The sequence below is a fragment of the Psammomys obesus genome, unplaced genomic scaffold (assembly GCF_907164565.1).
Source record: "Psammomys obesus unplaced genomic scaffold, mPsaObe1.curated_primary_1811, whole genome shotgun sequence".
In the NCBI taxonomy this organism is placed as follows: Eukaryota; Metazoa; Chordata; class Mammalia; order Rodentia; family Muridae; genus Psammomys; species Psammomys obesus.
Window position 1 is genome coordinate 1020117 of NW_026594143.1, and position 12620 is coordinate 1032736.

At 37.0% G+C, this 12620-nt stretch overlaps 1 protein-coding gene across 4 annotated transcripts in view; it reads right to left on the minus strand.

Annotated features, from left to right (window-relative positions):
- The window catches only part of Phf8 (PHD finger protein 8), a 102611-nt gene that overhangs the window by 44990 nt on the left and 45001 nt on the right, over window positions 1–12620 (minus strand). For 3 of the 4 annotated variants that reach the window (XM_055617919.1, XM_055617922.1, XM_055617921.1), the window contains exons 13-14: window positions 11279–11581; window positions 10402–10505 (exon numbers count right to left, since the gene is read on the minus strand). In XM_055617919.1, the coding sequence (XP_055473894.1) occupies window positions 10402–10505; window positions 11279–11581 (407 nt within the window). The remainder of the gene's footprint in view (window positions 1–10401; window positions 10506–11278; window positions 11582–12620) is intronic. The other variant, XM_055617920.1, reaches the window with a different exon arrangement.

Genomic DNA, 12620 nt, shown 5'->3' on the forward strand with positions numbered 1-12620 from the left:
CTCAATCCCTACTCATTACTCTCCCCCAAAGGCAATTCTCCCTAAGTGACTGTGCAGTATAATCCTTATCAAAATCTCTTTATTTTTGTAAAAACTGACATGTATACAAGTACCATATTTACATCACTTTCACTAACCCTCTCCACTCATATTGTCCCTACTCCCTCTCAAATTTATAACCTCTTATTGTTGCTCATGTTACAATAATAACATACACACATATATACATGTAAATACAGCTTACTGAGTCCATTTAGTGCTGTTTGTATGTTTATGTGTTTGGGGCTGATCATCCTGGACTGGATAACCAATTTGGAGCCTAGTTCCTGGAGAAGATTGAATCTCTCTTGCCTATAGCTCTTTTTCTCAACTTGAGATCTTGTGTGATTGCTGCCATTCATGTTGTGATGACAACTGCTATGGTCATTGTGCAGGTCTTGTTTAGCTGATCATATTGAGACTGAATTCGCAAAAATTATCCAGGTACAGTGGCATATGCCTGTAATCCCAGCACGCAGGAGGCAGAGGCAAGCAGAACTGCATTTGAGGCTAGTCTGGTCTACAGAGCACATTCCAGGATAGCCAGAAATACACAGAGAAACCCTGTCTCACAACAAAACAAAACAAGATAAAAAAGACACTGTCTCAAAAAAAAAGAAAAGTATTAAATAAATAAATAATGGATGTAAGTTCATGAATGGAACAAAATTAAGAATCTAGAATACAAAATTAAATTATGGTCAATTCATTTTGTCACAAGGCAATCTGGTAGGAGAAAAGGATTGTTCTTTTAACAAAGGATGCTGAGTTAACTGGTTATTTATTAATATATAAACAAACTAATGAACCATTACCCTCACTTTACATATAACGATAATACAAAATATATCACAAAGATGTAAAAGTAACTACTAGAAGGAAACACAGGAAAATATCTTTGTGACCTAGGACTGAACAAACTTTAAAACTTTTTATCTTAAAAAAAAAGTCACAGTAGGCCTAGTAGCCCATGCCTGTAATTTCAGCACTCAGCAGACTGAGGGAAGACGGATGAGCTCAAGACCTATACACTAGGATACATAGCAAATACCTGCCTCAATATTAAAGAAAAAAGGAAGGCAGAAATGCCAAAGACTGAAAAATATTTGCAAACCATTTATTTAGTAAAGATTTGTACCCAGAATATTTAAAGAACTCTTAGATGACAGTAATTAACATAATTTAAAAACAAGCAAAAGATCCAAATATATACAATATATACAACTGTGATATACAAATGACAATTACACAAAAATATATTCCATATCTTTAGTCACTAGACAAATCCAAACCCAAACCACACTGAGTCAGATATGGTGGGGTACATCTATCATCCATGTACACCAGAGGCTAAGGTAGGAAGATGGTTAGCCTGGGCTATTAAGAAAAAAATCTGATTAGTTTTGATAGTATGGATACATCTGCAGCATCACATTATGCTAAATGAAACAAGCCATACAGAAAAAGAAAATACATGATCTACTTTTATATAGGATTTTTTAAAAGTCAGAAATTTGTTTAAGTAAAGGGTACAATGGTGGTTATGAGAGATAAGATGAGGTGGGAGAGATATTGGTTAGGCAGTATAAAGTTGCACTTAGGTAGGATGAGTAAGTTCTAGAGGTCTTATAGATTATTTAATCAACCATATTGTCCTGCACTTGAAACTTTCTAACTCTATAGATATGTTAATTATTTTGAGGTTGGTATTCATTTCACATGTAGATGTATCATAAAACATTACATTGTAAGAAATACAAGATATTTTATATGTAAGATATGTGTGTATATAAAATATATATAAATATATACATATATAAATATATATAAATATATACACACATATATCTTACATATACATGTATATAAATACATATATTTTCTGTAGATGTATATAAATATCTTACATATAAATATACAAGCTATTTTATAGTTAAGAGTAACTATAAAATATTTGGGGGTTAGGAATGTAACTCAGTAGTACAGCACTTGTCTAGTATGCATGAGGCTCTGAGTTCCATCCACAACAGCCCAAAACAAAACAAACACTCCGTAATCTTTATTTTAAAACAACAACACATAAGGTTAGACAGATGGCTAAGCAGTTAAGAGCAGCTGCTGCTCTTGCAGAGGATATAAGTTTGAATCTCAGCTAGGTGACTCACAATAATCTGTAACTCTAGCTCCAAGGGATCAGATGCCCTCTTCTGGCTTCCACAGATACCTGCATGTGTGTGTGCGTGTGTGTTTGTGTGTGTGTGTTTCAAAAGAAACATTCAATGATCCTTGCATAGTGGTACACTTCTGTACTCCAAGTACCTGGAAGGTGGAGACAGAAGTATCAGGAGTTCAATGGCAGTTTCAGCTATAGTGCAATTTTGTGGCCAGCTTGAACTACAAAAGACTCTATTCAAAAATATTTTAAGATAAGAGAAACAATGCCAAACCATACATTACAAGTAAACAATGAAGTGCATGCTGGTTCTAACAAACCATACCCCTTAACTCTAAAACCAGGTCTCAAGTGAATCATACAGAATACAGAGCAGATCCCACTTTAGGATTGATGGTCAAAAATGTAAAATGAAACACACATACACTTTGAAATAATTTTTAGCCACTTCCTGAAACCAAAATGTATACCTATATAAAAACTTGAACATGGGGCTAGGGAAATAATTCAGTAGAAATTCAGATTCCCAGTACCATGTAAACACCAAGTGCGACTGTGATGGCTGACTGTAATCCCTAGATGAAGGAAGCATAGACAGGAATATTCCAGAGCAAGCTGGCTAATTCAAGTGTGCATAAACATACACATGCACACATACCACACATGTACATATGCAAAACCAAAGCATTGAACATGAATGTCCACAGCACCATTATTCAGAATAGAAGCAATCCAAATGATTATGAAAAATGTGGCATATCCAAAAAAGTAATACTATTCAATAATAAAATGAAACAACTAATATCAGTTCTTTCCTATATTATAAACGAATCTCAAACATATATCCTAAATGAAAAGAAGCCATATATAAAAGACCATATATGTTACTCCAGGGTGGGGTGGAAGGAGAGAGTACTGGGAGAGAGAGCTGGAACTTGGGTAGGGGAAGGGGGAATATTTCAGGACTGAGGTAAGAACCTAGTGCAATGTAAACTCCCAGGAATCTACGAGGGCGAACCTAGCTAAGACTCCTATTAATGGGAGATAAGGAGCCTGAACCAACCACCTTTTATAACCAGGCAAAGCTTTCAGTGGAGGATCGGGACAGCAACCCATCCACAAAACCTTTGACCTACAATTTGTCTTCCCTGCAAGATGTGCTGGGGTACAGCTGGCACAGAAATTGTGGGAGTGGCCAACCAACGACTGGTCCAGCTTGAGATCCATGCCATACAAGAGAGCCCTTGTATGATACTGCCTGGAAGTCCAGGAATCAGAGGCTAGATAGCCCAGAGACCTGGGATAAAATCAAACATGACTAGCAATAAACAAACAAATAAACGTCATTGAAATAATTCCTAATTATACTCTATTATATTTGTAGACTGGAACCTAGCATAATCATCAGAGAAGCTACATCCATAACTGTTGGGAGAAGATGCAGCTAAATATTAGGCGGACCTCAGGGAATCCTGCAGAAGAGGCAGGGGAAAGACTGAAGCAAGGAGAGGGGACATCATAAGAAATTGGCCCACAGAATCAACTAATCAGGACTCAAAGGGGCTCACAGAGACTGAACCAACAATCAGGGAGCCTGTATGGATCTGACCTAGGTCCTCTGGGAGCAGGGGCTGTCTCTGACTCTTTTGCCTGCTTTTGAGACCGCTCTCCTACCAGGTTGCCTTGTCTATCCTTAATTTGAGGGAGGTGCCTAGTCTTCTTGTAACTTGACATGCCATGTGTGTTTGATATCCCTGGGAGGAAACAGAGGAGTGCATCTGGAGAGAGGGGAGGTAGGTGATAAGATAGTTTTAGCCTGGAATAGGAAGGGTAAAAGAAATGTTCTAAAATTAAACTGTAATAACGGAATATTCTATAAACTTAATAAATTTCATTAATTACGCACTTAAGCAGGTTAATTTATCGCATGCAAATTATACCACACAAAATCTTACTACTAAGTATTATTTTTAAGAGTTATTTTTACAGAAATTCAGAGACTGGGAAGAATAGAAAGGAAAAAGAGGTCAATCAATAGGTATAATGTTATTGTTTTATCAATGGAATAAGTTCTATAGTATAACAGTATAAATATAATTAACAATGATCTTATATATCTCAAAGTACAGAATGTATTCAAACTTTTTTAAAAAAATTACTGAGTCAGTCACTATCCAATATTACATTGTACCTCATAATATATAGAAAAATCTATGTTAATAAAAAAAAATTCATACCAGACATGGTAGCACATGCCTTTAATTCCAGCAGTTAGAGGCAGAGGCAGGCAGATCTCTGTGAGTTCATGGCCCGCCCAGTCTACATGGGGAGCCTTAGGCCAGCCAGGGCCACATAATAACCACACACACCCCCACCCAATGTGTGTGTGTGTGTGTGTGTGTGTGTGTGTGTGTGTGTGTGGTGTGTTGTGTCTGTCTCTCTCTTAACAATATATATGCACATATATTGTATATGTCTATATATATAATATGTACAACACATATGCAAAGGGAATAGGTTACATTACCCTGTTAACACTAGGTAAACAATTTTAGATAGTCAAAATGGAATGTTTCTAATAAAATCAGAAGATTCATATATTTAGCAAATAGCTATTTTGCCAAAATGTCTTTCAGTGAATTAGTTATTTAATTGACCTATTTTCTAGTTCATGGAGTTAATGTTAATACAGAGTCTGTTACACAGCAAAGGCCCATTGATGACAAAGAGTATAATTAAACTGCTTGGGTCACAAGTTTTCACATATATAACACGGGAATAACTATGTTAACCTTGAGAACTGTAAGGATTAAATAAAATAATGTATGTAAACAGCTTAAGATAGTTTGATACATAGCTGCTATTCAATGACAGTTACTTATACCCTAATCTTTTAATTTTTAGTTATGAAAAGTTTAAACACATAGAAAAATGTAAATGTATAATAAACTCCCACAAATCTATCATCTAGCTAAATTTTAAGATTTATGACATACAGCCAATCTTGTTTCAATTACACCTCAATCCTGCAATATATTCATACTGGAAAAAGTCCAAATATACTTTATTCTTGAAAATTTCTATACCCTCTCAGTTCTCTTAAAAATACCTCTGGCAGCCGTGGCAGGTTAATAGAAATAGGACAAGAACAAGAAGGAGCACAGAGATCTCTTTATACTGTATCCTACTAGTCATTTGTAACTGATCATTTAGTACTCACATTTGTCTCCTCCCCAGGAAACCTGTCAAAAGGTCTGAAAACGTGGCAGAGCTCAACAATCTCTTCAATAGTACTCTTTAGCAACTGAGTTCTCAAATCCCAAGGACATCTCATTTCTTACAGACTCTGCTCCTTCCCTTGTTTTGTTGGTCAGGTAGACCTAATATACTTTCCCTTAAGATCTGAAGACAATGTTTCTCTATAAAGAGACTAGGTGTCCTTGTTGTGTTCCTACATCACCTGTACTCTGCACTTTGTTCTTAAATTCTGCTGGATAATGTTCTTAGATTCCTGATGATAACTCTCGCTTGCCTTTTTCTCCCTCTGATTCTCTACATACATTATAGTTTCTAGGCAACATACTTAAGACTCTGGCCATAATCACATCATCATCATCTTTCATTTTCTTCTTTATCAACAAATTTGTAAAGGCTACCTTTATTAAGTGCATAAGACTATGTACTATGCCTTATAAGAATGAAATATACATTATCTGATTTAATCACCTCAAAATCTTAAAGTAAATTTATCTATATGAGAGATATTTTTAAAATACCAAATATTAATTTGCCATATCAAATAGTAAATATATATTAGACCTGGAATCCAAACTCAGGACGAACTGACTGATTGGTTACCAAGATCATGATTTTCTTAACTTTTCCTTTATTCTTTTGTAAAATGTTTCTAACAATTATAACATGTTAATGAAAAAAATTTCGCATTGAAATTAACCAGATCCATGCTCTATATATCTCAATTAATATCTGTATAGTTAAGAGTAGCCATTCTGAAGTTGTGGAGCTTCACATTGGAATTTACACTTTCACTACTGAATATTTATGTATTTTTAAAATAATTTTTAAAGATGAGCATATTGGAAATCATCTGTAACTTTGGCATCTGGGAGCTGGGGTGCTAGAATTACCTCAAGTTCAAGGCCAGCCTGAGTTACAAAGCAAATACCAGGCCAGTCTGGACTACAGAGTGAAACCCTGATGCAACATTAAAAAAATTCCATATAAGTGAATGTTTTGTTTTCTTCTCTCCCCTTATCCAACTTTCTAGAGATAACCACTGTCTTGTCAAAGGTTTGGAACAGCAAGTATAAAATATGTAATAAATATATATACTTGCTTGAATGCATAGACATGTATCTGGAAAGAAGGGATCTAGAGGAAGAGGTAGAATGAAAGAGGATAATAAGGAAAAGAAAGATATTGCATTTTCATGTAGAATTTACATTTAACTATATATATATATGCAAATACACTATGTATTTATACATATGCATACACACATATATCATATATAAAAGCAAAAGGAGTAATATTTGTAAGGAAAAACAGGTCAGTGGCAGAGGTTAAGAAGAACAGATGATGGTATTAGGGAAGTAAATACAAGCCAAATAAAATTATATGTGTACATGAAAATATCATAATGACTTCTAATAAAGGAACATAGCAAAAAGGCTTCTAAGGACATTTTGCTATTCCCATAGATCAATGCCTTCCTTGTTCAACACACATAAGAGAAGCTTCTTCTTGCAGTAGAGGAGAATTAACAGAGACCCACAATTGGATCATATGCAGAGTAAGAAACTTTCGAACACTCAGTTCTAAAAGGGATTTCTCCATCAAACCCTTTCCTTCAGGTCTTAGGGATCTATGCAAAAGAGGAGACAGAAAGATAGTAAGACCCTAAGGTAATGGATGATTAAAAAAAAAGTGTTTTCCAGATGCAAATGGATTGATGCACATATGAACTCAAAGAGACTGTGGCAGCATGAACAATACCTGCAAAGGCTCAAGCTAGAGGGGGAGTCCCAGTATTAAAACAGGGAAGTGACACGGGTTCCAACCCCAACCAAGAATCTATTTGCAACAGTGGAATGTCAACCACAGTCCAGGGCAGGCCTCATGCCTAAGAGTATGTGGCTAACACAAAACAAACTCCATGTTCTTTTTTGGTAAGCTGTTTATTTTACGATTATTATTATTATTATTATCATCATCATCATCATTATTATCACTGTTACTGTTATTTTCTCTTGTTTTTTGTTTGTCTAAAATTTCAGCTTTTGTTTGTTTTTATAGAGAAAAATATTAACAAAGCAAGAGAGAACATGCATAAACACATGAAATAGGATGGGTAGGGAGATCATCTAGGAAGAATTTAGAGAGGAGAAAATATGATCAAAATATATTGTATTAAAAAATTAAATTAAAAACTTAAAAGCTGGGCAAGGTGGCTCATGCCTATAATCCCAGCACTGAGGGAGGCAGAGGCAGGAGGATCTCTGTGAGTTCAAGGCATATACATGAAGAAAGCCTGTCTCAAAAAAAATTTTAAAGAAAAATGTCCATGAAATCTACTACTTACATGCTGACTAAAATACTTAATGGTTGTCTATGGAGAGAACAAAGGAAGAAAGATGGGAACAGAATTTTTTTACTATGTGCTCTGTCACCCTTTTTTTTTTTTTTTAACTTTTTCTATTATTATCTCATGGAGGGGGTACATACATGTTACAGAATGCATGGAGGTCAGAGGCTAAGTCAAGAGAGTTGGCTCTCTTCTTCCAGAGAGATGAACAGGCTTGTTAGTGAGTACCTATAACCACTGAGCCACCTTCCTGGACTGACCCTTTTGAGTTTTAAACCATATAAACTGAACTTTAAGCATCTTTCTTTCTTCTTTTTATTTCTTCTTTCTTTTCTTTCTTTCTTTCTTTCTTTCTTTCTCTCTCTTTCTTTCTTTCTTTCTTTCTCTCTCTCTCTCTTTCTTCTTTCTTTCTTTCTTTCTTTCTTTCTTTCTTTCTTTCTTTCTTTCTCTTGTTTGTTTTTAAAGACAGGGTTTCCCTGTGTAGCCATGGTTGTTCTGGAACTCTATAGACGAGGCTGACCTCAAATACACAGACATCCGCCTGCCTCTGCCTCCCAAGTGCTGGGATTAGAAGTGTGCACTATCACCGCCCACCTAACTCTTAAGCATCCTCTAAAAATTAAAAAATATAAACAAACCCTTCATATATTGCTTTTTACCACCCCCTACAATTAAACGTATGCCTTTTTAAAAGTAAAGGTGGAATTGAATGCTATTCAATAACCTGATTTGTTTCACTGAAAACTGTATCTTGGGGCTGGAGATGGCTCAATGGTTAAGACCATTTACTGGCTGCTCTTCCAGAGGTCCCAGATTCGATTCCTGGCACCCTGGTGGAGGCTCACAACTGTCTGTAACTCTAGTTTTAAAGAATATGACTCCCTTTCTGGCCTCCTTGGGCACAGCATGCACCTGGTGTAGGCGAAAACACTTATATATACAAACTTAAAGAAAATCTTAAGGCTGGGCATGAGGGTACAAGCCTTAAATCTCAGATGCAAGCAGATCTCTGTGAGTTCAAGGCCAGCCTGGTGTACAAATAGAGTTCAAGGACAGCCAAGGCTACACAGAGAAACCCTGTCTCAAAAAACCCAAAAAAGTAAATATTAAAAAAGTATGCTATTAGAACACACACATACGTCCATGTGTTATACTATTTGTACATACACGCACACACACACACATATAGACAGAAATGGTGGTGAAACACCCCTATACTGTCTAAAATCCCAACAATCAGGACACAAAGGCAGGAGGATCATGATTACAAGACGTACTTAGTTTATATAAGAAAACTCAAGGCCAGCCTGAGGTACATAAGCAGACCTTGTTTCAAAAAAAAAAAAAAAGGTTGTAGGGGGAATACACTGAAGGGTGTAGTTTTGTGGCAGAGTGCCTGTCTTAAGATATATAAAGCCTTAAATACAATCACTGGCATAAATTAAAAAAAAAAAAAAAGCCTTCAAAATATATCTTGAAGCAGGGCATAGCTATAGTGGCAACTATTTGGGAGGTTGGAGCAATACATGAGATCAGAAATTCAGGACCAGCCTGAGCTACGATAAGACACCCATCTCAATGGAAAAAAGACACTAACTTGGACATCTTTCAGTGCTAACAAATATTAAAATGCTCCATTCTTTGTAATTCTCTAATGTGTGGACTCCATTCTGAAGATATACTATATCTTATTTAACCTATGTTAGTGAACATTTGAGTGGTTCCAGGCACATAATACAATGATGCAGTATGCACTAAACACTTTTTATAATCTGTACAAAAATTTGTACAATATATAACCCATAAAGTGAATTATTATACATTTAATTATAAAAACATATTTTTAAAAGTATGTTCTTGAGCTAGCAAGATGGGACAGCAGGTAAAAAGACTAGGTATACAAAGCCTGACAAAGTGAGTTTATGCCTGGAACCCACATCAGAAGGAAAGAATGAATTCCCAAAAGTTGTCCTCTGACCATCACATCCATGCTGTGGTACCCCTTTACTGCCCTTGACCCCCTTCCCTCCATATACATGGTGAATAAAAATTAACAAAATCCCCTATGTTCTTTTGTCAAAGATTTATTTATTTTTATTTTATGTATATAAGTCTTCAGCCTGCATGTATGTATGTGCATCACAAGTGAGCCTAATGCCCATGGAGGTCAGAAGAAGGCATTGATTGGATTCCCTGGAACTGCAGTTATGGATAATTGTGAACCACTACCAGGTGGGCACTGAAAACATAACTTGGAGTTCAATAAGTGCTCTTCAACAGCTGAGCCATCTCCAACTCAAACCTCTGTGCTCTTAACCTGTATACTTATTACCACTATTTTTACTAGTAGTTCTACCATAATAACTTGCTAAAATCCTAGAACCTATACAAGATCTTTAAGTTGTCAGTTAGGCTCCAGACCTCTCCCTGTCCATTATGACTTCTGAACAAAGTAAATATCTACTTACATTTGGATATTACCCTAAATACTGTCTTTCCCTCACCATGTCCCAACTCCTTGGTCTACATTTTAATTGCCACTGGCAATCTTAGTTATCTCTGTGCTTTTTCTTACCCATCTTACCTGCCATTAGCCATTAACAGGGCCATCGGGTTCTCACTGCTACCAACGTCCATGTCTGGTGAGTCATCATCTGATTCATTCAAGCAGGTACCAGTGATGTTGAACTGTAGAAGGAGGAGGCTCAGTTGTCACCAGTCTGAGACTCCCAGGTAAATCAAGAGGGCCAGTTCCCTCTGGTTTTACTGCAAAACTGTCAAAAACCCTCTAAACCAAGGCCTTCTGATATGCCTATCCACAACCTCCAAATCCAACAATTTCAGGAGTAGGAGATAGAGAATATTTAGCTGGCTTGGGGAAAACATATCATAGCTTGTGAAACATGTTCCCTAAAAAAAGGAAGAGGGCACCATTATTAGATACCCACATAGGGTAATATAGTATGTAGGCACGGCAAAGCCCTGAGGGAGGAGACAAGGACCTGTTGGACCTGTATAAGATTCTAACCTAACACACAACATTCTCAAATCTCATTCCCATCTGAGTATATCAAGATGCAACTCAAGTGTCATGTACATGGCAAAGAGTTCCTGAGCCCTACACAGATAGAATCAACCCCCTTCTGTGTCTCTAAATCCCACACATGCCCTTGATTGTGGGAGACATCTACACTTCATTTCACTCATTTATTTTTATGCCTATCATTCTTACTAGCCTATCAGCCTTTTGAGTTCCATGCACAGCACCTATCACAGTGCCCAGCACAGAAAATGTCACAATAAATGCCTGTTAAATGAGTGTAACTGGTAGCCAAACACTAGGGACCCTAAAATATGGAACAAGATAGCCTGGGGTTTTTTGTTTGTTTTGTTTTGTTTTGAAATACTGCTCTTCCAAGGGACCCAAAAGAGTTGGGCTGAACCCATGGGCCAGCACCCACCTTTGCTTTCAAGGAAGAGCCTGTCTTCAGTGCCTGATGACTGTATGGGTCCATGAGATTATAGCTCAACTGGCCAGCAGGCCCCAAGGCTGAACTTTCCTTGCCCTTTCGCTCTGCCTTCTTGAAGATATCCTTGGGCTTCAGGCCTTTCTTCTTTGAACCACTTTTGGAGGGCAGTGACAGCCTGGACATGGATACTGAAGTGGAATGGGCTGGCCTGGTTAAGGGGATGGAGCCAGCTGAGAAGATCCTCTGCAGACCAAAGATATTACTCGTCTTCCCAACGTTCTGTTGGAAGATGTCCTACAAGAGTATTAATACATGAGGGGGTTAGAGCTTACTCAAGGGTTCTCTCTATGCTAAGAGCAGAGGTCTGTTCCCAGCACTCATGGTACTGCCATGGAAGTGGCTTACACAGGTGCTCCATATATGCACACCCCTGGTTTCTGTACAGTGAGTCATCATAAATTTATTGGGTGGCATTTCTTTACCCAGCCATTGACAAGTAAAGAGAAGATGAGCAAAGAAAAAGCCCAGCATTGCTGTCAAAACTGGAGGGAAAGACTCCAAGATTAGCTGACACAAAGTAATAAAAAAGAAAAAATCAAGTACTTATCTACGTGGTTCAAACTCCAAGGACTACAGAACTTTTGAAGAAAGTTTCTAGCCCTAATTTTGCTACCAGCTATCTCTCTGACCTGGGGAAAGTTATCTGATGGAACAAGCTCTAGAAGCTTGTTTGCTTAGCTGTATAATTAAAAGTCAAGACTAAAAAGGTGTTCTTCAGAGATGTTCTGTGCTTTCTTTGAGCTTCCTGGGAGAAATTTTGGGGATGGGTGGTATGTGGAAGGCAGATGAGAGGAACAAGGGGAGCTCTAGGTCTCTGACTTTTATCCTATTCAAACCACCTATGCTTTGATTTGTTATATAAACTGGCTTCCTTATTTACAAAAAAAAAAAAAAAAGACTCCACTCCACTGCTTTAAAATGTTTGAAAGCCACTGAACAAGTCATGTTCCATCTCATGAGTTTTCTTCTAGCCAGCCCAAAGTTCTATATGTATAAAACTGGGTTAAGTAAGAACTGGAAATAAGATAGTTCTTTGACTGACTCCTGAAAGGTTTTAGTGGGTGAAATAGAGGAAAATGAGGTATGATGTAGACATTGCAGACTACAGTATAGATAGTGAAATGTGCTGTAAGCAGTGAGGGAAGAAGTCCAACTTTTAGAAGCAAACCATTCTGTAGCATGGATACACATACATGCATACACATACACATACACAATGAAAGAGAGAAGGAAGGAAGGAAGGAAGGAAGGAAGGAAGGAAGGAAGGAAGGAA